The 25,859-nt window shown below is 43.0% G+C and overlaps 2 protein-coding genes across 6 annotated transcripts in view; one reads left to right on the top strand and one right to left on the bottom strand.

The window, feature by feature from the left end:
• MAML3 (mastermind like transcriptional coactivator 3) overlaps positions 1–4,670 on the top strand; it is a 437,625-nt gene extending 432,955 nt beyond the window's left edge. Inside the window, exon 5 of the mRNA XM_023225968.2 lies at positions 1,109–4,670. Coding sequence (XP_023081736.2) covers positions 1,109–2,109 — 1,001 coding nt within the window. The 3' untranslated portion in view covers positions 2,110–4,670. The remainder of the gene's footprint in view (positions 1–1,108) is intronic.
• MGST2 (microsomal glutathione S-transferase 2) overlaps positions 1–25,859 on the bottom strand; it is a 66,810-nt gene that overhangs the window by 19,857 nt on the left and 21,094 nt on the right. For 2 of the 5 annotated variants that reach the window (XM_023225972.3, XM_023225970.3), the window contains 3 exons: positions 17,097–17,167; positions 10,468–10,549; positions 9,816–9,996 (listed from right to left, as the gene is read on the bottom strand). In XM_023225972.3, the coding sequence (XP_023081740.1) occupies positions 9,864–9,996; positions 10,468–10,549; positions 17,097–17,121 (240 nt within the window). In that variant the 5' untranslated portion in view covers positions 17,122–17,167 and the 3' untranslated portion in view covers positions 9,816–9,863. Of the gene's footprint in view, positions 1–9,754; positions 9,997–10,467; positions 10,550–17,096; positions 17,168–25,859 lie in introns of those variants that run through there. The other 3 variants (XM_023225969.3, XM_023225971.3, XM_023225973.3) reach the window with 3 other exon arrangements.

The raw sequence follows: 25,859 nt of genomic DNA on the forward strand, positions 1-25,859 counted from the left end.
GTAGCAGGATGATTTCTTTTTCTAGCTCAGGAAGCTGGCCAGTTTGCAATGACATGTTATGATTCAGAGAATCTGGAGCATGTTGAAATCTACAGAGTGGATCCAAAAAATGTCCTATCTGTCAAAATAGCTGCTTAGCAGAAGCAATGGCCTTTAACCTCTCAAATCCTACTCAAGTCTTAAGGGAAATTAGTCTAATGGTCTTTATTGATAGTATTCTCTTTTTTTTTTTTTTGAGACGGAGTCTGGCTCTGTTGCCCAGGCTGGAGCGCAGTGGCCGGATCTCAGCTCACTGCAAACTCCGCCTCCCAGGTTCACGCCATTCTCCTGCCTCAGCCTCCCGAGTAGCTGGGATTACAGGTGCCTGCCACCTCGCCCAGCTAGTTTTTTGTATTTTTTAATAGAGACGGGGTTTCACCGTGTGAGCCAGCATGGTCTCGATCTCCTGACCTCGTGATCCACCCGTCTCGGCCTCCCAAAGTGCTGGGATTACAGGCTTGAGCCACCGCGCCCGGCCGATAGTATTCTCTACTGAACCATGTTCCACTTCACGAATAGAAAATACAAAGTGATCAGCCATTTCTTGCTAATGTAGCCCCAGAGGTGAATTCTCTCTCACCACCAAAGAAAATAGTATCTTATTGGTTGAGGATGACATCGTATCTATATGACTGCAAAATAATTTGCTTCTGAAGTATAAACAAGAATAACATCAGGATCTGTTTAGTGGACAAGTCAGCTACAAAAACACATGTACAGTACGATCCCAATTTTTGTGGGTGTCTATTTATATACAAATAAAAGAATAGGAATGATCATCTCTGAATAGTGGGATTTCAGGTGACTTTCATTTTTGTCTCTGTGTTTTTTAATACTTCCAAATTTTTCACAATCAGCATATGTTATAATCAGAAAAATAATCATTTTTATTAGAGATTTATTATCAGAGTAGATCCTTTTTGTTGTTGTTGTTGTTGTTGTTGTTGTTGTTTTTTAGATCCTTTCATATAAAGGAATTTTGTCATTCCCAAAGAAAATTCCAACATCTTGTTGCAGTATATTGCTTATGGAGAAGAGTGAGTGGTATGTGTCCTATTTTTCACTGCAGGTTCTCCCCAGGATATAGCAGCCGTAAGAAGCCAAGCAGCCCTCCAGAGCATGCGAACATCACGGCTGATGGCACAGAACGCAGGCATGATGGGAATAGGACCCTCCCAGAACCCTGGGACGATGGCCACCGCAGCTGCGCAGTCAGAGATGGGACTGGCCCCTTATAGCACCACGCCTACCAGCCAACCAGGAATGTACAGTATGAGCACAGGCATGACCCAAATGTTGCAGCACCCAAACCAAAGTGGCATGAGCATCACACATAATCAAGCCCAGGGACCGAGGCAACCTGCCTCTGGGCAGGGGGTTGGAATGGTGAGTGGCTTTGGTCAGAGCATGCTGGTGAACTCAGCCATTACCCAGCAACATCCGCAGATGAAAGGGCCAGTAGGCCAGGCCTTGCCTAGGCCCCAAGCCCCTCCAAGGCTGCAGAGCCTTATGGGAACAGTCCAGCAAGGAGCACAAAGCTGGCAACAGAGGAGCTTGCAGGGCATGCCTGGGAGGACTAGTGGAGACTTGGGACCATTCAACAACGGCGCCAGCTACCCTCTTCAAGCCGGGCAGCCGAGACTGACCAAGCAGCACTTCCCACAGGGACTGAGCCAGTCAGTCGTGGATGCTAACACGGGCACAGTGAGGACCCTCAACCCAGCTGCCATGGGTCGGCAGATGATGCCATCGCTCCCGGGGCAGCAAGGCACCAGCCAGGGGAGGCCAATGGTCATGTCTGGCCTGAGCCAGGGAGTCCCGGGCATGCCAGCATTCAGCCAGCCCCCAGCACAGCAGCAGATACCCAGTGGCGGCTTTGCTCCAAGCAGCCAGAGCCAAGCCTATGAGCGGAATGCCCCTCAGGACGTGTCATACAATTACAGTGGCGACGGAGCTGGGGCTTCCTTCCCTGGCCTCCCGGACGGTGCAGATCTTGTGGACTCCATCATCAAAGGTGGGCCAGGGGACGAGTGGATGCAGGAGCTTGATGAATTGTTTGGTAACCCCTAGTCAAGAGAGGCCCCAAGAGCCATGACTCGAGTGGTTAAAGCTTAAAAAGTGAAAAAGAAACAGGATGTTGACCCATCCTTGTTTTTTGTTTTTTGACCCACGTAAACTGAGCAAAACTGCAGCTGGCTGACAGTGGAAGATCCAGGTGCCAATCCACAGCCCCGCCGGGCCTCATTTCACCTGATTTTCACACAGCAATCGAGATGAGACGCCACGCAGATCCCTGCTGCGAGAGGGAGACACCCAGAGGAGCAGGTGGGAAGACGAAGCCAGCCAGAGCCCCTCTGCTCAGCCTCAGCGCGCCCTGTGATCGCCTGGCCCAGCAGGAGCTACTTCAGCCAAGAGGGACTGTTACCCAAGAGCGGTATCCTCAGACCCTCCTGCCCCAGGTCGGGAGACAGCAGCTTTGGAGACACAAAAGAGACAGAGCCTCGGCCAGAGAGAGTCCCCCAGAAGAGGCTGGGTGGTTGCACAAGCCAGATGCACAGGTTGGAAATGCACTGAACTCTGGGTGCCAAGAGATGTAAGGCTTCGAGACATGCTACTGAATTTGGAGGGCAGGCACGAAGAACAGCGAGATAGTCACAGGGAGACAACAACGGATCCTACAGGCCTGTCTCCTGCCCCATGATGACCCTCAGGAATTGCAGAGGCTCCGCTGTCACAAGGAGAGCAGGCTGAGTTTGGAGCACAGTCCATCCGGCAGTCCTGGGGCATCTGCCCTCTGCTGGTGCCCCTGGTGGCAATCCCTCCAGGTAGGGCTGGAGCCCGCTGGCGCCCAATACAAAACCCATACATCCAAGTGGGTAACATCTACTTCCTGCGGCCGCAGGGCAGAGAAACCCCTACTGGACGCTGTGTGTCTGCCAGCCTGGAGCCTTTGTCTCCAGCCCTGCCTTTATTCCTCCTTGCCTCCACACCAGCCTCCCCTCGCTTCTCCTTACAGACTGTCCAAGAAGCGAAGCTTATGTCTTTAGGGAGCCTTGGGCAGAGTCCACATAAATGCAGGAAGAACTTAAGACAATGCCTGAAATGCAAAGGCAACACTGGAGTCTTCTTTCTCTAACATGTGTAGAGTTGAATGAGTATCTCTGCCTGGAACGGAGAGGGCTGCTCTGATGTTTGGGCGTCAGTTTTTGTGAGCCACATCTGATAGTTCTGATATCCCCAGGAAGGAGTGGCCTGGAGGTCACTGGTTCAGGCTCCCTTTGGGCGAAATCCTGGGAGGGATGCTCTAAAATCCACCTTTCCCATCATCCCTACTCATCAGAAAGATAAATATAAAATCCCTGAGAGGTGGAGGAGCTAAAAAAGCAATTGCTCCACCTTACAAATTTGGTTATAAAGGAGAAGATGTAGTTTCTTTCATATGAGCAAAGTAGTCCTCTTCCAAAGTCCTGTACAGTTGTTGTCTTTGTCATTGACGCACATCTGCCCTAAGTGAAATCTGTCAGAAGGAATCAACAAGGCTCCTTGCCTCCCCTCCCAATCCCCCTTTTGGAGGCCCTTTGGCTTCAGTGTTGTCCTAAGTGAGAGTGGTGTGTACTTTTCTCCTGTCCCCTCCTCCCTCCGCGTCCTAGACACTGGCTGCCTTCTGTGCACTCCCAGGCAGCCCACCACAGAGGAATCGGAGCCTGTGGGGTTGGACTGGCCACACTCAGTCCTGAGAAGGCGAGTTGCCATGGAAAGCTGGGAGCAGAGAGCTTTGGAGAGGAGGCAGCGGGCAACATTGCCTTTGACTTGCTCTCAGTGTACCCCGGGTTGTAGATCTGCTCAGCAAGGGGCAGGATGTAAGGCCAGAGGTGCCTGGTGGGTGAGAATCCCAGGCAGGGGCTGGGCGCCCTCTCCGAAGAGGTGGCAGCAGAGTGACCCTGAACTCCCCACATGGGGACTCATGCCACTGGGGAAACTGAGTGGAAAGAGATGAAACCAAAAAAGACGCAAACAAATGAGAAGACACAGAAAACATAATTACCTTTTCCTGAAAGGTACAGGAAATAAATAAGCAATGATGAGAAACTGGAGGTGGCTAATGGAAGTGGGACAGGGGTGGGGGCTCCATTATCTTTTAAAAGCTTCCTCCAAATGCTCAGTACTAGGACCAACTAATAGAGAGGTAGATTTGAATACGGTGGTTTTGTTTTGGTTTTGTTTTTACTACGGTGCTGATGTATATGTAATGTCTAAAAAAAGTTATTTGTACATAAGTTTTTACAATACTGCAGATATCACTGGGTCTACTATCTGTAAAAAATATACATATAAATATATATATACTGTTTGTTTAAAATAGAGTATTTTTATTTCATTCCTTAACCCATCATCACAGCAGTGGTATTGCACTTCAGATGACATCTAATGACTAATTTGTACTGTATGACCTATGGCAACTTGCTCCATTTTATTCAGATTTTTCTAGTTTTCTGTTTTTACTTTGTACATTAAGCATCGCTTATTTCCTTTTAAGAAATGTACAGAACTCTGAAATGTAGAAATGAAGTGATGTTGACATACCACTTTTAAAGAAAACAAAAATGAAAATAAAAGATTATCTGAATCAATCCAAAGTATAGTTTATTTTAAGAGCCTCATTGGATCTCCAAACTTAATTAAGCAGACATTATTCCTGGGTTTTAATTGATTAACTGCAGTTCTTTTCTCAAAATTTTGATATCATTCTTTAAACATTTATTTAATGGGCGAGATCTATCATTCCCAGCCTTTGCATTCAACTTCTCAACTGATACTTTCTAAATTTACTGCCGCACTCTGGAGGATGTGGCAAAGGGAAGGGAGGAAAGTCAACTTTGCATGGAACATAGTGCAATCCATTTGTAGATTCAGCACCACAACAGTTCCATTTCCAACTAGTTCATCTGGAGGTAGGGAGGCTCCACTGGAAAAATAAATATTTTTGTCAAAAAAAGAAAAATCGGAATATATTGAGGGGAAGTAATAAAGGTTCTCGTTCCACTGTAGTGAGCACTGTCAGTAAACAGCCTCCACCAGCCTGCTCCTACCAGGCCACTTTGCATCTGAAAGCCATGGCCTGGCTTCACCTGCACCCACCCACAGAATTGAAGGTGCTTAGAAGTTTATATCCCTCTGGATTGACTTTAGCCAGTGACTCACTGGTGCAGGAGTATAAAAGCCCAGTTAACTTGTCTGAACAAAGTCAGATATAATTTTGCTCCAGAGCTCTACTGCAAGATCAGGCAAAGGCTGGGACTTGGTTTAAAAGTGCCCCGCAGGCCGGGCACTATGGCTCACACCTGTAATCCCACCAGCACTTTGGGAGGGCAAGGCAAGCGGATCACTTGGGCCCAGGAGTTTTGTCAGAGGCATGTGAACCAGAGCAACTCCATGTTAAATAGGAGCTGGGTAAAATGAGACTGAAACCTACTGGGCTGCATTCCCAGACGGTTAAGGCATTCTAAGTCACAGGATGAGATAGGCGTTCAGCACAAAATACAGGGCACAAAGACCTTGCTGATAAAACAGGTTGCAGTAAAGGAGCCGGCCAAAGCCCACCAAAACCAAAATAGCGACGAGGGTGACCTCTGGTCTTCCTCACTGCTACACTCCCACCAGTGCCATGACAGTTTACAAATGCCATGGCAAGGTAAGGAAGTTACCCTATATGGTCTAACAGGGGAGGCATGAATAATCCACCCCTTGTTTAGCATTATCATCAAGAAATAACCATAAAAATGGGCAACAAGCAGCCCTCAGGGCTGCTTTGTCTATGGAGTAGTCATTCCTTTATTCCTTTGCTTTCTTAATAAACTTTCTTTCACTTTGCACTGAGCACTCACCCTGAATTCTTTCTTGCATGAGATCCAAGAACCCTCTCTTGGGGTCTGGATTGGGACCCCTTCCTGTAACATATTTCTCTGTCCTGTAACAGTTTGAGACCAGCCTGGGCAACATGGAAAAACCCTATCTCTACAAAAAAAAAATGCAAAACAGCCGGTCGTGGTGATGCATTCCTGTAGTCCCAGCTACTCGGGAAGCTGAGGTGAAGAATCACCTGAGCCAGGAAGTCGAGGCTGCAGTGAGCTGTGATCATGCCACTGCACTCCAGCCGGGGTGACAGAGAGAGACCCTGTCTCAAAACAAACCAAAAAAAAAAGGGAAAAATAAAGAAGCCCCCTATTTTGGTTTTTTCCCCTTCTCTGTCCTGTTTCCCCCACTCCCTTTTTCACCTCTTGAGAGCCCTTTGTTAATAAATCACATAGATGTGAATCCACCTCTCCACTTCGAGGAAATGACCTAAGACTCCTCATCAAACTTTAAAAAGCTTAGTATCACAACATGTTTCAAAACTGGGTTAAGAGGAAAAGTAGGCCACAGGATAAAGTCATCATCAAAAATAGGTACAAAACAAAGGTAAGTTTTAATATACACAAACCAAAAGAAACAAACAATTTAATTATGGAAGAAGAGGCCGTCACTCCCCTTAGTGGGTTATGGTTCCAGACGGGTTGGCAAATAACATCACGTAGGAAACAGTGTGGCACTGGGCTTTGTTCTTTTGATATGGGCTTAGCACTCTCCCAGAAAACATGGGATAGAAAATGAACTGATTCTGGGGTAGAGGGAGGGCACAGGGGGACGCTGACACTAGAAGTAAAAATGTGAAGCTCTGAGAAGAGTTGATTACTCCTAGTTCCAATCACTTCAAGCCACATATTTTTACTTATACTCGTTTGGCACTAGATGAATGGAATACAGGCGTGAGCCACTGCGCCCGGCCCATAGTTGTTTTTTTCCAACCAGAATTTGAACAAGGATCTCACATTGACATTTGGCTTTTATGCCCCTTAAGACTCTCAATGCAGAAAAGTTCTTCTCTATCCCCCACTTCCTGACATTGACTTTTTAAGGCAACGAATCTGATTTCTAAAAGTAAAATTGATCAATTTAGTAATACACAAAAAATGTACATGTAATTGTCAAACTGATCAGAAACCCACATCTCTGTGGCCAGAAATGGTTGCTCCCTGTAGCCAAATCTAATAGCAATGAAAATAATCAAAAGGTTGCCTGGTGACAATGAAATTAGAACAAAGGAAAATCTATCGTTTGAATGTTTAAAGTGACAAGGCCTTGATAGTCTGCTACAGCCATTGTCTATTTCCACGTGTTTAACCAAACTCTGTGTGTGCGTGTGTGTGTGTGCGTGTGTGTGTTTTACCCTGCCCAGAGCCAATTTAAGTGCAAAACAGAAATTGTTTAAAAATCTTCAGTTGTAAGATTTGGAAAGTTTCTTTACAACTTGCAAAGGACATGGTTATGAAGTAATTATGCCTTAGTATCAAAAATTTGCATTCTCATCCTTCATTGGTCTCAATGTATAAAACAATTAAAATGTCACAATCCAAGTCACAATCATAATTGATCAGCATATTAAGTAAAAAGGCCATAGAATCATAGCTTTTTAGCGTATTTTCCCTAAAAGAAAACCAAGGCAGAGAGCTACAAAGTGCTGGGGTAGCACAGCCAGCAAGTGATAGGACAGGATAGGGTGGTCTGGTTCTGGAGTCTTCACTTCTTTGCTTCACAACCTCCTACTGATGGGGTGCCTTGTCCAAATTCAAATGGCCAATGAGTAGGGGAACCTGAGTATGCAAATATGTCCACTCCCAGACCAGTACATTCTCAGTGTGCTTTGGGGTATTTAATACTGTACTGCTATTTGGGATGCAGGAGGTTATGTATTATGGGAACACTTGTATTTAAGTGTCTTTCTTTCTTTTTCTGTTAATATTATTCCTGGCCTTTTTAACTTCTATTGTATCCACAAAAAAAGAAAAGTACTACTAAACAACTTTTGAAGATGCCCACACCAGACTCAAGGCTGTCCAATTTTCTTTGGAAAATTGACAGAGGGCCGTTTTCCTGATGTCAAAATGTGTTATGTGTGCTCATAATTCATTTTCTTTGAAAGCTGTGAGGTAGAATCGTTCTCATTTTACAGATGAAGAAAATGAGGAAAAGTCATCTGCATTGTGCCAGACAATGACTGCACATCAGGGTCAGAACAGCTTTGGGGGTTCTGCTGTACTTTCCATCACACCCTCCAAACCCCACATGACACAGGGCGTACAGCAGAACGCAACCCAGGTTCTACAGTTGTAAGCATGACCCACCTTCCTCAGCCAAGAGAAACAATATCCTCTTCGCACTGGTCCCCGGGCAATTCCTTGAAATGATACCCTTTTTCTCTTCTTCCTCTTGAAATTGGGCCTCAAAGAGTTAAAGAAACCAACGAATAAAGGAAATTCTTGAGTTTGGAGGATGGCAGATAAGAAAAGAAATAACTTATGGAAACACTGAAACTCTCTCAGCTTATGAGATTAAAAGAAAAAGAAAAAAATGGCTGAAATCTGTTGGAACCAAGATGGCTAGCTGGAGTCTGCACAGAACAAGCTTGCTGATGTCACAGCTTAAATTTCCACGACATTTCATATTAACTCCCCTGGAATCTGCACATGCTAACCCTGAGGCAGCATAAAGAGATAACTGGACATGCCCAAAGACTTTCCAGACCTCCCCTTTCTTTCAACCAATCACCTACGAATCTCAGAATTTACCCCCTGACATTTTCTAATAAAAATACTGCTTGGAAGCCAGCAGAGGGAGACAGACTTGAGCTTGACTCCTATCTCCCTGTGAGTTGACTTGCAATATAAAGCTTTTGTTGGCTGGGCAGAGGGGCTTACACCTGAATCCCAGCACTGGAGGCTGAAGCAGGAGGCCTGCTTGAGCCCATGTGTTGGAGGCTCCAACATGGGTGACAGCAAGACCGTCTCTTTTTTAAAATTAAATTTTTTTCTTTTCTCAAAAACCTGGTTTTGCAGTATGGGCATCAGGCAGCAAGCTCTTTTGGCTTGGAAACACTTTTTACTTTATAAAGTACATTTTGATAACCTGTTTTTGTTTTTATTTGGTTTTTTGTTTGTTTGTTTGTTTGTTTGTTTGTTTGAGACACAGTCTTGCTGTGTCACCCAGGCTGGAGTGCGGTAGCGCGATCTTGGTTCACTGCAAGCTCTGCCTCCCAAGTTCACAACATTCTCCTGCCTCAGCTTCCCGAGTAGCTGGGACTACAGGCACCCACCACCACGCCTGGCTAATTTTTTGTATTTTTAGTAGAGACGGGGTTTCACCATGTTAGCCAGGATGGTCTCAATCTTCTGACCTCGTGATTCACCCACCTCGGCCTCTCAAAGTGTTGGGATTACAGGTGTGAGCCACCACGCCCAGCCTTTTATAACCTGTTTTGTTTTGTGCTATCAGTTGATGACTCCCTTCTCTGGCTACTCTATGTGTTTGCCTGATGTCCCCCACGTGCCTTCCTATCTGGTGACCAATGAAAGGGCTCGGCTGCCTTATCAGCTTCTGTCTGAAACTTTCCATCAAGAGAGAAGCAGTCAGAGTGGCAGGTTATGTCAGTAGTCCTCAGAAAGAGCAGCACACGGGTCAGGCTGCTCTGTCCACACACAACTGGTCATGACTTAAGCATGCATTTCTAAAACTAGGGCACAACACACTTCCACTGATGATATGGATGTACCTACCCCAAGCAGATTTCAATTCTTAAACAGGAAATGTATGCTCTAAAGGGTGTGTTTCTACAAAGCCATTTCAAGAAAAACAGAATAAAGACTTTATTTATTTTTATTTAACAAATGATACCAAATTACCTTCATGGTGGGAACAGCTTCTGCAAGCATTAAAGGGAAGAGAAAAAGTTAGAATTGCCGCCTCAGTTTCTTGGCAATATTGAGGTCCAGATATTCATCCATAAAGCTGTTTGCAATTCCCAGGGCACCTAGGAGGGTCAACAAGGCCAAAATCCCCAGACTCAATCGGAAACCAGTGATCCTGCAGGGTGGACATGAGGGAGAAAAGTGACAAACTGGGTTGTAATAAGGAAGCTGAGAGTCCTGAAATAGGCTGTCCTATCATTGACACTGTCCAGAACATCTATATTTTTGCAATTTGAAAATTTTGGCTCATCACATAAATTAAAGGGAATGCCTAACCATACAGATCACTTGGTTTCTTTGAACATTCAAAGCATTATCAAGGCTAGGCAGGATTTATCCTCAGTAAATTTCTAGACATGATGCAAAATTTTTGCAAGGAACTAGAGTCCACATTCAGTGCACAGTTTTATACTTGCATTGTCCTAGCTCATGCCTAATTGTGTATGGCCTGGCAAGACTTGGCCTCAGACAGTATGGATTACTTTTGCCACCACAACTCGCAGTTAATATCTCAAGAGAAGGAAACTGACCCAGACCTTATCCTGCTACTTTTTGCATAAATACAAAATTACTGGGTTCTCCTTACCGTTTTTTAGCAGCTTCTGAATATCCCCAGAAGTACAGGTGACGGCCATATATGTAGATCAGACCCAGACAAGTAGCAAAAACTATAGAGGGGGTGGGGAAAAAAGAAAAGGCACAAAAGACAACAGCAGTCTCTTAAGATGCTATATGAAGACTGAGAAAATATTCACAAAACACATATCGGACAAAATACTTATATTCAGAATACATCACTGGCAGGAATGCAAAATAGTACAGCCACTTTGGGAAAAGTTCTGGTAGTTTCTTATAAAATCAAACATAACATTTGACTCAGCAATCTCATTCCTACGTATTTATCCAAGAGAAATGAAAGCGTGTGTTCACAAAAGGACTTGTTTAAGAATGTTCATTGCAGCTTTATTCATAACAGCCAAACACTGGAAACAGCCCAGAAGTCTATCAACAGGAGAATGGATAACCAAGCTGTTATAGAGTCTATTCAATGGAATGCTACTCAGCAATGAAAACAAACAGATCTATGCAACACAACATTTTGCTGAGTGAATGAAGCATTACACAGGCTACATACTATATGATTCCAATTATATGAAGTTCTAGAATGGACAAAACTAAATGATGAAACAATCAGAAGTACTTGTATCTGGGAGTGAGAATGGGGACTGACTGGTAGAAGCAGGAGGACACTTTCTGGGTGGTTGCCATGTTCTAGATCTTGATAGAGATTTGGACCACACAGGTGTGTGTACTTCTCAAAACTCATTGAAGATTTATGCATTTTATTACATATACAATTTGTCTGAAAAAGAAACATGAAATACAGTACTCTGATGTTCTATCATCGCATCCAGTGAAATATATCATTGTCTTCCCTATGTTAGGGCTCCCTTCCCTTCCTCAGCACCTCACAGATGCAAGTTGCCAGAGCCCTATTGTAAACATTTGGAGTCTATGTGTGGGACTGTGATATGCTAGATTAAATTTATTATTTTACTTGGCCACACGTTGTTTGTTTGTTTTTCTTGAGATAGGGTCTTGCTCTGTCACCCAGGCAGGAATGTGTGGCATGATCAGGGCGCAGTATAGCCTTGACCTCCTGGGCTCATGCAATCCTCCCACCTCAGCCTCCTAAGTACCTGGGACCACAGGTGTATGCCACCAGGCCTGGCCAATTTTAAAATTTTTTTTTGTAGAGAAAAGGCCTCCCTATGCTGCCTAGGCTGGTCTTGAACTCCTGGGCTCAAGCCATCCTCCTGTCTTGGCCTCCCAAAGTGCTGGGATTGCAGGTGTGAGCCACCACGCCTAGCCCCATATCTACCATAAACCAGGTATTACTTTAAGGATTGAGGGTGGCAGTGAAAAAGATACAAGCTCCCTGACTTCATAGAGCATACATTCTCTCAGCAAAGACAGACAACAAAGACAAAAATGAGAAGAAAAGTGTAAACTTGAAAGTACTGTGAAAGAAATGAAGAGACATGGGAGAGAGAGGAACTGGAGGAGGCTGCCAAAATGGGGTAAAGGAAGGCCTCTGAAGGGGATGACATCTGTATTGGGGCCAGAGGACAGGACCAAGGGGACCAAGGAAAGAGCTGGGAAGGAAGAGCTGGTAGACCCTTTCCAGGGTCTGAGGAAGCCGAAGAGTTTTGAACATGGTTCTCAGTTTTGAGACTCCCTGTCTAGGGAGTTACTCCCAGAAAGCCAACGAGAACAGTTCAGGAACAGTTAGTAGGTGACTGACTTTGGATGAGAAAGAATGAAAAGAAATTTCTGACAAGATACTCAAGAAATCCTTTCTGACAGGCATTCTGCCTCATTCAGCCTATCACAGAGAAATCCAAAGGGTCAAATGGCAAAGACAGAGTCCCATTACCAGAAGGCGCTTTTCTTATTAGTTGTTAATATGCTCTTACATGACAAGGAACAGCGGTTTCATTCATGCCCTTAAGCGACACAAGTATGAGTTGGAATAAAGTGAAGAAGTCTTTCTTTAAAGGACATTGTACCTGAAATTCCTCAGTTCACAGTAAAAACTATAAGGAAGAGAGTGATGGGGTTGCCTTTGAAAGCAGCTGGATTTTGGTTTATTTAAATCTTGGCAATCAAGTATAGACCAAAATGAGACAGTGAAAGTTACCAGAAAAAGGGGATTGAATTTCTCCAACGAAGGTAGCAGGGGCTGGTCTGACTCACTGTTAAAGGCAGAAGCCAAGTTTAGAGAAAGCCCTCAGCTCACCAAGGATACCCCAGTCAAACAGAAAGTGGATGTTTGTAGAGTCGCTACATACAAACCGCAGCACTACATACTTGGAGACCTTTAAAAAAAGGTGCATGGGTTGTTGGCACAAATACCTACAGACCTGGCTCTGCACTTGAAAGGAAAAATTTCCCCACACTGGTGAATGTCAAGTTGGAAAAATTACTTAACATCTCTGTACCTCAGCTTCCTCATCTGTAAAGTAGAAATTAATTACAGACCCTCCCTCATATGAAGGCTTTAAATCCTGTAAATCTGACGCATGGGACAATGTATGCATAACACTTAAAAACACTACCGGGCAGCCTGGAGCGGTGGCTCACGCCTGTAATCCCAGCACTTTGGGAGGCTGAGGCGGACAGATCATGAGGTCAGGAGATCAAGACCATTATGGCTAACACAGTGAAACCCCATCTCTACTAAAAATACAAAAAGTTAGCCGGACGTGGTGGCGGGTGCCTGTAGTCCCAGCTACTCTGGAGGCTGAGGCAGGAGAATGGCGGGAACCCGGGAGGCGGAGCTTGCGATGAGGCGAAATCGCACCACTACACTCCAGCCTGGGCGACACAGCCAGACTCCGTCTCAAAAAAAAAAAAAAAAAAAAAAAAAAAACAGTACCTGGCACATAGTAAGGGCTCAATAAATAATAGCTATAATGATGATAATTATTATTTTCTTTTTGAGACAGGGTCTCACTCTGTCACCCATGCTGGAATGCAGTGGCACTATTATGATTCACTGCAGCCTGAAACTCTTGGGCTTGACAGCTCCTCCCACCTCAGCCTCCCAAGTAGCTGGGACTACATGTGTGCCCAGATAGTTTTTTAATTAAAATTTTGTAGACACAGGGTCTCCTTTGTTGCCCAGGCTGGTCTTGAATTTCTGGCCTCAAGCAATCCCTCCACCTTAGCCTCCCAAATTGCTGGGATTACAGACATAAGCTGCTGGGCCTGGCCAGCTATAATTATTAATGTGAACTGTTCATTCTATGTTCTCTTCCTTCAATTAATTAGAATTATAGATGACCCCTGAACAACATGGGTTTGAACTGCACAGGTCCATTTATACATGGATATTTTCCAATAAATATATTGGATTGTGCAGGAGGTGGGTTTACAAAAATAAACACATAAATATATTGGAAAACATTTTGGAGATTTGTGACAATTTGACAAAACTCACAAATGAACCACATAGCCCAGACATACTGAAAAATTAGGAAAAAGGTAGGTCACAAATGCATAAAACAGATGTAGATACTGGTCTATTTTCTCATTTACTATCATAAAATATACACAAGTTTTTAAAAAGATTCAGCAGAAAGCCTATATAGATATATATATGAATTTTGTACAAAGTTAAAATTTATCAAAGCATACACAGACCGTAATACATGGTGCCATTTGCAGTTGAGAGAAATGTAAACAAATGTAAAGATGCAGTATTAAATCATACATAAAATTAACTACAGTAATACTGTACTATTATAAATATTTTGAAGCCACCTCCTGTTGCTATTCCAGTGAGCTCAAGTGTTGCCAAGTATCTGCTTAAAAGGTGATGCTAATCATCTCCACCTGAGCATTTCTTCTCCCCAGCAAATTGCATATCGCAGTAAAAAGTGATCTCTCAGGGTTTTTGCCTATTTTCATCAATGTTTAGTGCAACACCATAAACCTTGAATAATGCCATGAGACCTATACAGATTGCTACTAGTGGTGCTGAAAGTGCTCCCAAAAAGCAGAGAAAAGTCATGATATTACAAGAAAAAAATGAATGGCTTAATACGTGTCATAGATTGAGGTCTGCAGCTGTGAGCTATGGTTGACCACCACTGCAAGATAAATTAATTCAGTGCAAGGACCAGTGGGAAAAAAAAAAGAAGATGAAGGAAGGAAAAAGGAAAATATAAGAAAAGAAAAAAGAAAGAAAAGGTGATTTGTAAAGCTGTCACTAGCAGCTATACCAGCAGGGGAAAAACCGTGCACTTTTTCCAAAATATCTTTTTATCTCATATTGAAATGCAGCTTTTATGTGGGGGCAGGATTGCTATAAGAAACACATACTTGTAGACTCTAATAGGATTTGAGAAAAAGCAAAATCCTTATATGACAACTTTAAGCAAAAGGAAGATGAAGGATCTAAAGCTGAAGAATTTAATGCCAGCAAAGGATGGTTTGATAATTTTAGAAAGAAGTTTAGCTTTTTAAATATCAAGATAACAGGAGAAGCAGCTTCCACCAACCAAGAAGCAATACATGAGTTCCCAGGCACCATTAAGAAATCATTGAGGAGAAAGGATAGCTGCCTGAACAGGTTTTTAATGCAAACAAAAGTGCCCTGTCCTGGGGATTTAAAAAAAAAAAAAAAGTCACAAAGGACATTTATTAGTAAAGAAGAGAAGCAAGCTCCAGGATTTAAGGCAGGAAGGGATAGGCTAACTCTACTGTTTTGTGTAAATGCAGTCAGGTTTATACTCAGGATTGTCCTTATCTATAAAGTTGCTAACCCCTTGAGCCTTGAAGGAAAAAGATAAACAGCACCTGTCAGTCATTTGGTTGTACAAAAAAAACAGCTTGGACAACAAGAACCTCTTCTCTGGATTGGTTCCATCAATGCTTTGACCCTGAAGTCAGGATGGAATTACCTTCTAACATTCTTTTGATATTGGACAATGTCCCTGACCACCCAGAATCCCATGAGTTCAATGCAGAAGGCATAAAAGTAGTCTACTTGCCCCCAAATATAACATCTTTAATTCAGCCTCTAAATCAGGGGGTTATCAGGACCTTTAAGGCTCATGATACAAGGTACTCTATGGGAATGATTGTCAATGTTATGGAAGAGAACCCTGATAGAAAGAGCATTATGAATGCCTAGAAGGATTACACCATTGAAGATGCTAGCATTGTTATAGGAAGGTTGTGAAAGTCATCAAACCTGAAACAATAAATTCCTGCTGAAGAACACTGTGTACAGATGTTGTGCATGACATTCACAGGATTTACAACAGAGCCAATCAAGGAAATCATGAAAGAGATAGTGGCTGTGACAAAGAATATAGGGTGATAAAGGGTCTCAAGATATGAATCTTGGAGAAATTCAAGAGCTAATAGACACCACGCCAGATGAATTAACAGAAGATGACTTGGTAGAGACGAGTGCTCTGAACCACTGCCAGATGATAAGGAAGAAGACAGAAGAGGCAGTACCAGAAAACAAATTGACATTAGACAATCTGGCAGAAGGGTTCCGATGATTCAAGTCTGCTTTTTTACTTCTTTTATGACATGGACCCTTCTATGATACAAGCACTGAAACTAAAGGCAACAGTGGAAGAAGGATTGGTACTATATAGAAACATTTTTAGAGAAAAAAGCAAAAACGTCAGAAATATTTCTATAAATTTATACCTACTGCGCCTGCCAATTCTGTCTCCCCTTCTACCTTCTTCACCTTTTCTGATTCTGCCACCCTTGAGGCAGCAAAACCAACCCCTCTTCTTCCTCTTCCTCAGGTTACTCAACGTGAAAAGGATGAGGATGAAGACCTTTATGATGGTCCACTTCCACTTAATAAATAGTAAATATTTGCTCTTCCTTATGATTTTAATAACATTTTCTTTTCTCTAGCATGCTTTATTGTAAGAATACAGTATATGATACATAAAACATGGAAAATATTTATTAGTAGACTGTACTCAGTAAGGCTTCCAGACCAATAGGATATTAGTAGTTAAGTTTTGGGGAATCAAAAGTTATATGCAGATTTTTCTACTGTGGGTCAGCGCCCCAACCCCTCCATTGTTCAAGAGTCAATTGTAGATTATTACATTTGAAGACAAAGCTCATGTCATTTTCATCCTCGAATATCTAGCATATTGTTTGTCTCAATTTTTTTTCATTATTGAATTAAATTAGAATGAAGCCAAAGTTCATATATCTGCAACATAGCACTCTGACGCACACACTGTTTATTTTGTTTAGTCTCCAGGATTGGTAGCTATGTAGTTGCATATCTGCTCCTCTTTTTGTTTGTTTTTTTTGAGATGGAGTCTCTGTCACCCAGGCGGGAGTGCAGTGGCACGATCTCAGCTCACTGCAGCCTCTGCCTCCTGGTTCAAGTGATTCTCCTGCCTCGGCCTCCCGAGTAGCTGGGATTACAGGCGTGCACCACCACGCTCGGCTAATTTTTGTATTTTTAGTAGAGACAGGGTTTCACCATGTTGGCCAGGCTGGTCTTGAACTCCTGACCTCAGGTGATCCGCCCACCTGGGCCTCCCAAAGTGCTGGGAATGTAGGTATGAGCCACCACACCTGGCCATGTATCCGCTCCTTAATCATTTAAGCACCACAGTCATCATTAGAACACAGTTGACTGTATTTTAACATTACCTTGGTTGAAATACCACCCAGCCATCCACAATGTAATTATGAATACAGGATAAAACTCCACACAGTTTTGTCTGCGGAAAAAAATAAAGACATAGGTTATTTTATGAGAAAACTTTACACTGAAGCATTGATTTTTCATCTAGAGGTAAATGTTCGCCTATTTTAACAAAATATAAGAACTTACAAAAGAGTTTAAGTGACCTTTACATTTAAAATCAATCTTTCAAGGTTGAACATTGTTTAAACCTCAGAGCAGGGCCAAGAATCATTCTCCTACATGTAAGTTGCCAGTAGTAGAAGTGAGTCATAGCACTTTCCCAAAAGACAGGCCTCCTGAGCCTAAAGATCACTCCATATCTTATCTAAAGAACTGAAGAGATTACTCAATCCATATTCAAGAGATTTCTTATTTTAAAAATTCCCTCACATCCATTGCCTTCCACTTGAGTTACCCAGAACATTACAAAATGGTCTTTAAATAATTCCCTTAAAATCTCCTGAAGTAAATGAGTGAGCATATTCATTCTCATTTTATGGACGAATAAACTAAGGCCTGAGAGCCCAGACCGACATGCATTGCAGAGAATCAAAGATAGACAGCATCCATCTCTAGATTCCAAAGCTCTGTCCTAATGTCAAGTCATATTGCCTCTATTCATAGAAGACTTGGATGGAAAATCTGACACTAATTTAAGCAAAAGGGAACAGTTCTCTGGGAACTATAATTAATTCATCTGCATCTAACAAAAGGAAAAAAGATGAATTACATTCATCCTCCCTCCTAAGGTATACCTCCCAAGTGATCTTGGTTAGGTTGGCCAAGCTCTTTGCTGACAATTTCACCACCAGAAAGAACTTTAACATAATGTGTGACGAGGTCTTGAGTAGATCCTGGTGGAAGGTCATAGTCTACAGGATTGTAAATGACCCCATATCTTTCCTTCAGTAAGCCTCAAAGCTTGAATACTTAATATTACAAGGCAATTGATCTAGAAATAGATGATGCTGGTTGTTGAAGACCTAGGTCTTTTAGCCTGGGTCACCATAAGTGATCTATTTTCTCTGAATTAAAAACAAACAAACAAAAAAGCATAATTGCAAAGCGTAATTCTTCCCTCATTCTCCATAATCCCACAGAAAATTGTGTCTAGGTCAATTCAACTTTATCAGCTTATGCCTCAACTACATGGGAAAAAAACTCCCCAATAATAACTCAGTCATCTTTTAAAGCTGGGTAAGAAACATGCATAATTAACAAGTTCAGTGCTCAAAGAAAGACGTGGCTGAGGTAGAGTCCTAAAGCACATACGGAAAATTTTAACCCCACCAGCAAAGACAACAGCGCAATTACCCACACACATCTCTAAGAGCCAGGAGGGTGACCATCAGTCCTCTAAAAAATTGGAAACGGATAATATGAATGCAAAATTGCGTTCTTCTTCCTTTTCAGACTGTTGTCATTACCACCCAAAAGGCCACTGGTGACCCAAGGAATGTCTTGTCTAAAGCCTAACACCGATAATCTCACAAATCGTAACTACAACTTTCTAGAACTCACAGAAGTAACCAAAGTTTTTCCTCCTGCTGTTTCTCGTTCTTGGCATGATTTTGCTTCTGATGGTTGTCTTTCCATTAACGTCTTTTTGAGTGGCGAGGATAGGGTCAGTGAAAAGATACTTGATAAAATTCGTACTTTATATTACAACTATGCAAAGAATAAATGGCGTTCCCAGGTTTCTTTTTCCATGGCTGAATCCATAGACCTGTTTCCCACGAGGTAAAATGGAGTAGCAGCAGAGGAAGGCTCTAGTCCTTTCATACTCACTGAAATTTTATATGAACTTTTTTGGAAACATAACACAATTGTCCCATCATTTATTGTTTTGTAATACACCTTAAATTATTCCAAATGTAAGCATCAAGTTTTTCCACAACATATTTTTATTCAAAATTAGGTGTGATAAGATTGTTTTAAAAGTGCCTTCAAAAATAGCCCCGGTTAGCCTTCATAAAAGTCTAATTACTTAGAGGTTTTTCTAGTGTCCTTGGCTTGGCATCTGGGAACAAAGAGATAATATTGTATAAGAATGTCCTAACTAAGTAGAAACTGCACTGCAGATGGCAGAAGCTCTTTGGGTGTCTGTCCACATTAGTTGATGTGTGCTTTTGTGTCTCTTATCTGAAAGAGGAAGAAGGCCTTTGAGCAAGGAGAAAGGAAATAAAAATAGAGGGGAAGTTTTGGAGTTCCCCCTGCTGTCCCCACAAACTAGGGAACTAGTTTCACACCTAATGGGAAACCAGAGACCAGAACAGACGCTGACGGATTGTCCTCATGAAAACCTTGGTGAGATTCCAGACACAAGCGGTGCCATGCCTCAGATGACAGAAGAGACAAAGTCAAGGAGAGTCACACTCTTAATCTCCCTCTGCCACAGACCCAGAGCAGCTCCTGGCGGTGGTGGAAGGCACTCCAGAACCTGGGGAGGGTACTGTACTCACAGAGGACTGGGGAGCAGGACAGTGGCACAGCCCCTCCCTTCAATTGCTTGCCAGTGGGAGCTATGTTCCTGGGCACATGCCCTGTATTCCCAGAAGGAATTGGGAAGATGGGGAACAGGGGTGCTGGGATCCTGGGTGAGCAGCAGGTGGCTAGAAGTCATTGAGATTTAGGCAAGGGTGTGATTGCAACTGCATTTGTGCTCACAGATGGCAACACATGGAGTACTGGAGCAGCCTAGCACCATATCTCTGCACCTTTCTTTCTCAAGAAATAGGCCCTATGTCTCCTACAAGTGGCTGGTCACTGCTGAGCTCACCCCAACCTCACGTTCCAACTGTGCTCATTGTACTTTCACCCTGGTCCCTCTTTTGCTGACCTGCCTCAAGCCTTAGTCCCTCGGAAATAAGACTTTGCCCATTTCTTCCTATCATCTCTCAGAGATTGAAAATAATTATGTGACCGCCAGTTGGGTGCCCTGTTTGTTGCTGACAGTCTTCCCTGCTGCCTGCCTGGTGAAAGCACCAAGTATTGCTTGGCCTTGAAATACCTGGAATCCCATTCTACCTGCTAATTGTCACCTCCTCCAGTCCCTCCGCCATGTGACCGCATCCTTCTGCCTGATTCTGGGTCCCTCCAGGCCTGGATGGTATCCCCACAATAACACGTCCTCAGTAAGCTGTCAGTAGGCATGTTTAACTCAAGGGGACCAAACTCTGAAAATTACTTCTTGACAATCCTGTCAGTGGCTAATTACAGTTTCACTGACATGAAAACCAACATGAAAATAATTTATAGCCTCTTTTAAGTCATGAAGGCAGATATATTCTATCCTCTTATTACAGGGGATCCTCAGGAAAATTTCCCAAATGGAACAGCAAACAGCCTGCAGCAGCTGTCAATTTCCCTGCCTGTGAGAACAGGGGGTATAGTTGATTATGACCACTGTCTCCTCTCCTGCATGTCCATATTGGAGAAACAGGCTGCCCATGGGAAAACAGGCTGTGTCTACTCATTCCCCGGTGAGAGCCCTCTTTGAACAATCCCATGCTCCTTTGATATTGAAGCTTCCCATGAAAGCTATCTTCATTTGTCTGGGACTGAGGAATTTAGGGGGACATGAAGCTTTAAGTGCTAAAACTGGGTAAGACCCAGAAGCACTGGAAAGAGTTGGTCACTCTAAGGGACAGTCCAGTGGGCACTGTGGAGATCGAGTAGTTAAAGCTGCTGAGACCCCTTGTTGTCCATCCCAATACCATGGAGCCTGGGCCCTGGGGGCTCACGACTACTGCGCATTCCCACCTGGATCTGGTAGCCAGGAGCAGTGAGGATGGCCCCAAACTAAGTGCTATGTGGGCCTTGTCTCAGTCAATAAGTATACTACAAAGTTTATGTTATTTGGGGGTGGGGAAAAGAATCAAATTGTGGCCTGGCAGCTCCAAATCTGGCAGTTCCTTCAACACTAGTCTCCAAACTTTTCTGATTGCATAGCCCTAACAGTTGCACAGCCCCATAAAAATAAGCACACATCCTTCTGTAGCAGAGGAGGCCCACACCCAGGAGCTCCCACACAGGACTGGACTTGAGCAGGACATGAACTTCCACTGTGTTAAACCATGGAAAATCTGGGATTTATCTATTAGCACAGCTACTACATTCAACTGGAAAAGAATATCATATTCATTATAAAACAAACATAAAAATTAAAGGATGGAGGGCCAGGAAGCTGGTTCATGCTTGTAATCCCGGGCCTTTGGGAGGCAGAGGCAGGAGGATCATTTGAGCCAGGAGTTTGAGACCAGCCTGGGCAACACAGTGAGACCTCACCTCTATAAAAAAATTAAATTTTTTTTTTTTTTTTTTGAGACGGAGTCTCGCTCTGTCGCCCAGGCTGGGGTGCAGTGGCTGGACCTCAGCTCACTGCAAGCTCCGCCTCCCAGGTTTATGCCATTCTCTTGCCTCAGCCTCCCGAGTGGCTGGGACTACAGGCGCCCGGCACCTCGCCTGGCTAGTTTTTTGTATTTTTTTTAGTAGAGATGGGGTTTCACTGTGTTAGCCAGGATGGTCTCGATCTCCTGACCTCGTGATCCGCCCATCTCAGCCTCCCAAAGTGCTGGGATTACAGGCTTGAGCCACCGCGCCCAGACCAAAAATAAAATTTTTTAAAAAAAATTTAGGGCCAGGAGCAGTGGCTCATGCTTGTAATCCTAGCACTTTGGGAGGCCGAGGCAGGTGGATCACTTGAGGTCAGGAGTTCAAGACGAACCTGGCCAATATGGTGAAACCCCGACTCTATTAAAAATACAAAAATTAGCCAAGCATGGTGGCACGTGCCTGTAATCCCAGCTACTCAGAAGGCTGAGGCAGAAGAATCACTTGAACCCAGGAGGCAGAGGCTGCAGTGAGCCAAGATCACACTGCTGCACTCCAGCCTGGGCAACAGAGCAAAGCTCTGTCTCAAAAAAAAATTTTTTTTAATTAAAGGATAGGATTTTAAGAATCAGTATAAACAGATGCTCCAATATTTTCCTCACCTTCCCAGTGGATTACTTAGTGTATTCCTTCAATGTGGGCACATCACTTGGGAGACCTGTGGCCTAAAACTTTTTAAGAATATTTTTCTATTTGACGGTGTCCAATGAACACAATATGCAACTTTGCATGCAACAACTTTGTTCAGAAAATATGAAACATTTTCCTAAGGGAAAACCTCATGAGCCATTTCTAATGACATGCTCATAGTAGATCTTTTTCTAAATAAAAACAGACAAAGCAATTCAAAGGAGGTTTGCTTCTTGCAGGTTTTTTGTTTGCTCCTGATTCTTTCTCCTCTTGTTTAGGTGACTCATCCTGAAGCAGTGGGCTGCACACTGCCAGGAGCCGCTTGCACTCTGAATGGATGACCTGGCCTTGGTCTTCTGACTTTGGCCCCGGGCAGTCTTTTGGATGATTACACTGACTGGGATCAGAGCAACAGGTTAATATGCTCAGAAAAGGCTTGGGATGAGAGGTTGCTGGAGTGAATCTTTTTACAGAGATGTGTAACTGTCTAAATTGCTCCTTGTCAAGTAACTCTAAGTGGGGACACAATAGGTAGGTGGTGGCAGGTGGCAGGAGGGCATGAGTCCCACCACTGCCCTTCAATGGTGCTGCTTGTAGGGAATACGAAGAGCATGCAGGGAAGGGAGATTTGCATTTCCTCTGCATCCCAGCTCCTTCTTGTCCCCTGATCACTTGGAGAATCTCCCGGCTTATGTGACAGATGCTGCTTGGTATCTGCAAGGACACTGGAGTTTGAGGAGCTCATCACACAGAGTCACTCTGTCATTTTGGGAGATCCCTTTTTATTTTTTTCTTTTTTTTTTGAGATGGAGTCTCACTCTGTCACCCAGGCTGGAGTGCAGTGGCGTGATCTCAGCTCACCGCAACCTCCACCTCCTGGGTTCAAATGATTCTCCTGCCTCAGCCTCCCGAGTAGCTGGGATTACAGGCAGGTGCCACCACGCCCAGCTAATTTTTGTATTTTTTAATAGAGATGAGGTTTCACCATGTTGGCCAGGCTGGTCCTGAAATCCTGATCTCAAGTGATCCACCTGCCTTGGCCTCCCAAAAGTGCTGGGATTACAGGCATGGGCCACTGTACCCAGCCCCTAGCCCTTTATAATAAGTCAGGGGATAAGGGCATCTAGTGCTTTCTGCTACTGTCCATGATGTTTACGCTTGTAAGAAAATAGGAATATGTTTACTGTCTCTTTTTCTTCTACTTTTTTCCACTCATTGCAAAAGTCAGTGGCCCACATTAATGTAATCTTATAGTTGCAGAATATCTGAGAAATCACTATTCTTATAAATTTTCCTTTCTCCATAGTTTTTAGACATGCATTAAGGTCACTCATTTTAATTTCCAAATTTCAGAATCAGAATTCAAAATGACATTAAAAAGTTAATAAAATGTAAAAAAAAAAAAAAAAAAAAAAAAAAACCAGAATCACAGTAGAGTGAGAGGAGGCTAATATTTCTAAAGGGTACCAAGATCCACGATGATTAGGCTTACCTGTGCCTTGTGGCAGGTTAATTTTGGAATAGGAACTGAATAATTCAGCATTAAGCAAATAGGAGTGCATTCGCAAGAACTAAGAGACAATTCTTCCGTCTTTTCCAGCACGAAAGAAAGCATTATTAGTATACTAGATATCCATCTAGACTCCAGGTTTAGAAAGAATATTAAAAATTTTTGTCTAAAGAGAACCAAAATTTCTAAATGGTTGGAGAAAAAAAGCTGAAGAATTAGTGATCCCTAGCCTCAAAATCCAAAAGATGAAAGATTCTTAATAATGGTCTTTCAGCACATGAAAAGGAGCGAGGTCAGCAGCTATTCTCCCCTTCCAGTGAAGGCAGAATCAGAGGAAATGTATTTAAATTGCAAGAAGATCAATTTATTACTTGGATCTACTTTTTAGATTTTATAAAATGACTTTCCTCTAAAGGGATCAAGGTGCTCAGATTAGACAAGATAGAATTTTCTAAGTTCAGCAATAACATAAAGGAATGGTCCTTGGTGAAATTATAGTTACTATTTTCACAATTTTAAAAAATTGTGAAGGACAGCAAGACTCTAGAGACTGTCATCTGTAAGTCGTCTCCCGTAAGGAAGGGAAGAGAAAGTGGGTGGAGATTCTAAGGAGCCCAGGGCTAGTAACTCAGAAAGGCTGGACTCCATATCAGCTCTGCTCACAAATAGATACCTAGCCTGAGATGACCTTCGAACAAGAAACAGTCCTTCAGGATCAATGAACCTTGAAGTGACTGCTGATGAGATGTCGAGGTCCACCTAAAGATAGAATCAGTCATAACTTTGGGCTTCTTGGCTATGCTGGGGGCAAAATCAGCAGGAGAAAAGAGTAGCGAAAAGGCCAGACCTCTAAGCTCTAAGTCCTTCCAAAGAGGCAAAGGGAAACCAGCGCTTCTGGTCCAGGAGAGCCAGAAAAGACAGTGCATTCCTCCTCCAGGAAAAAGAACAGATAACCAAGTAGGCTTTGGACTGAACTGTTATTCCAGGGAATTCTGCTCTAACTACTTTAGAGAAAGTCTAAATGGCTTTGCAAGCAATGACTCTGATCTGGTTTGGCCTGATTTATCCTACACCTTAGAATCTAAGGCAAAAATTGGGCTAGGGCTGTGGAAAATTCAAAAAGAAATTCGAAGTATGGAGTGGAGCCATCCCCAATCATTCTTCAGTGAGAAACCAGGAGAACAACTGCTGTGTGGTTGCTCAAGGTATTTCCTGGCTCCAAATCTGTCCTGATTATTGATCGTCATTTTTTAACCACTCTCTGTTCTACCATGATTAATCCAACAAAGCAAAACATTTCTAACAAGGAAACTGGGTTTGTATACAGTACTTACTTTATAAATAGTAACTGGAGAGAAATACTTGGAAGTAGTGTTCAGTTTTATTCTTGGGACAAGAGGATTCCAGATATAGAAGAGGAGGGACAGCAAAATAACTTCAAAAAAGTCAAATTTGTGGAAACTATGAGAATAAAAATAGAACCAAGAAGTGGCCCAGGGACTTAGCCTACTGGATACCCAGTAGTTCCCAACAAGAAATTTTCAGATCATGAAAGACAAAGTGGGAAGATGTGGAATTTCCTCTTGTGATGATTTTTATAAATAGCATAGTGCCTCCCAAACTTCAAGCATTAATCTAACACTGTCAAAGTTTTAGCCTTTTAATGTAGCACTATCTTTCTACAAATCAACTTCTTTCCTTAAATTAGGAAAAAACAAATTTTATATCATTATAAGTGCAGAAAGAGTATAACTTTCTAAATAAAGGGTAAGTATAAAAATAAACCCAATGAAAACAAAAAGTTACTAAATTCTAGTTAGACACTATTGATTGCTGAAGGCTCTGAGCATGAGATTCTTTCTCTGTCAAATAGGGTGTAAACCAAAAATTAAATTCTAAGGCCCCCCAGCCATCTGAATGGACTTCCTCCTCAGCCAGGGCTCTTTTAAAATTTAACCTGAGAGGCTGTTTCAGGCCATGATGGAAAGTGAGAGTCGGACACACCCCCTTATTAACAGCATTAACAGCAACACAGACTTTAAGTCTGATAAGAAACACTTTACAAACTATTCTCTCTGAAGCCTACTATCTGAAGGCTTCCTCTGCAAATAAGAACTTTGGTCTCCATAATCCTTTATCTTAACTCAGACATTCCCTTCTGTTGATCCCAGGTCTTTTTTTTTTTTTTTTTTTT

The sequence above is a fragment of the Piliocolobus tephrosceles genome, chromosome 3, assembly GCF_002776525.5.
Source record: "Piliocolobus tephrosceles isolate RC106 chromosome 3, ASM277652v3, whole genome shotgun sequence".
In the NCBI taxonomy this organism is placed as follows: domain Eukaryota; kingdom Metazoa; phylum Chordata; class Mammalia; order Primates; family Cercopithecidae; genus Piliocolobus; species Piliocolobus tephrosceles.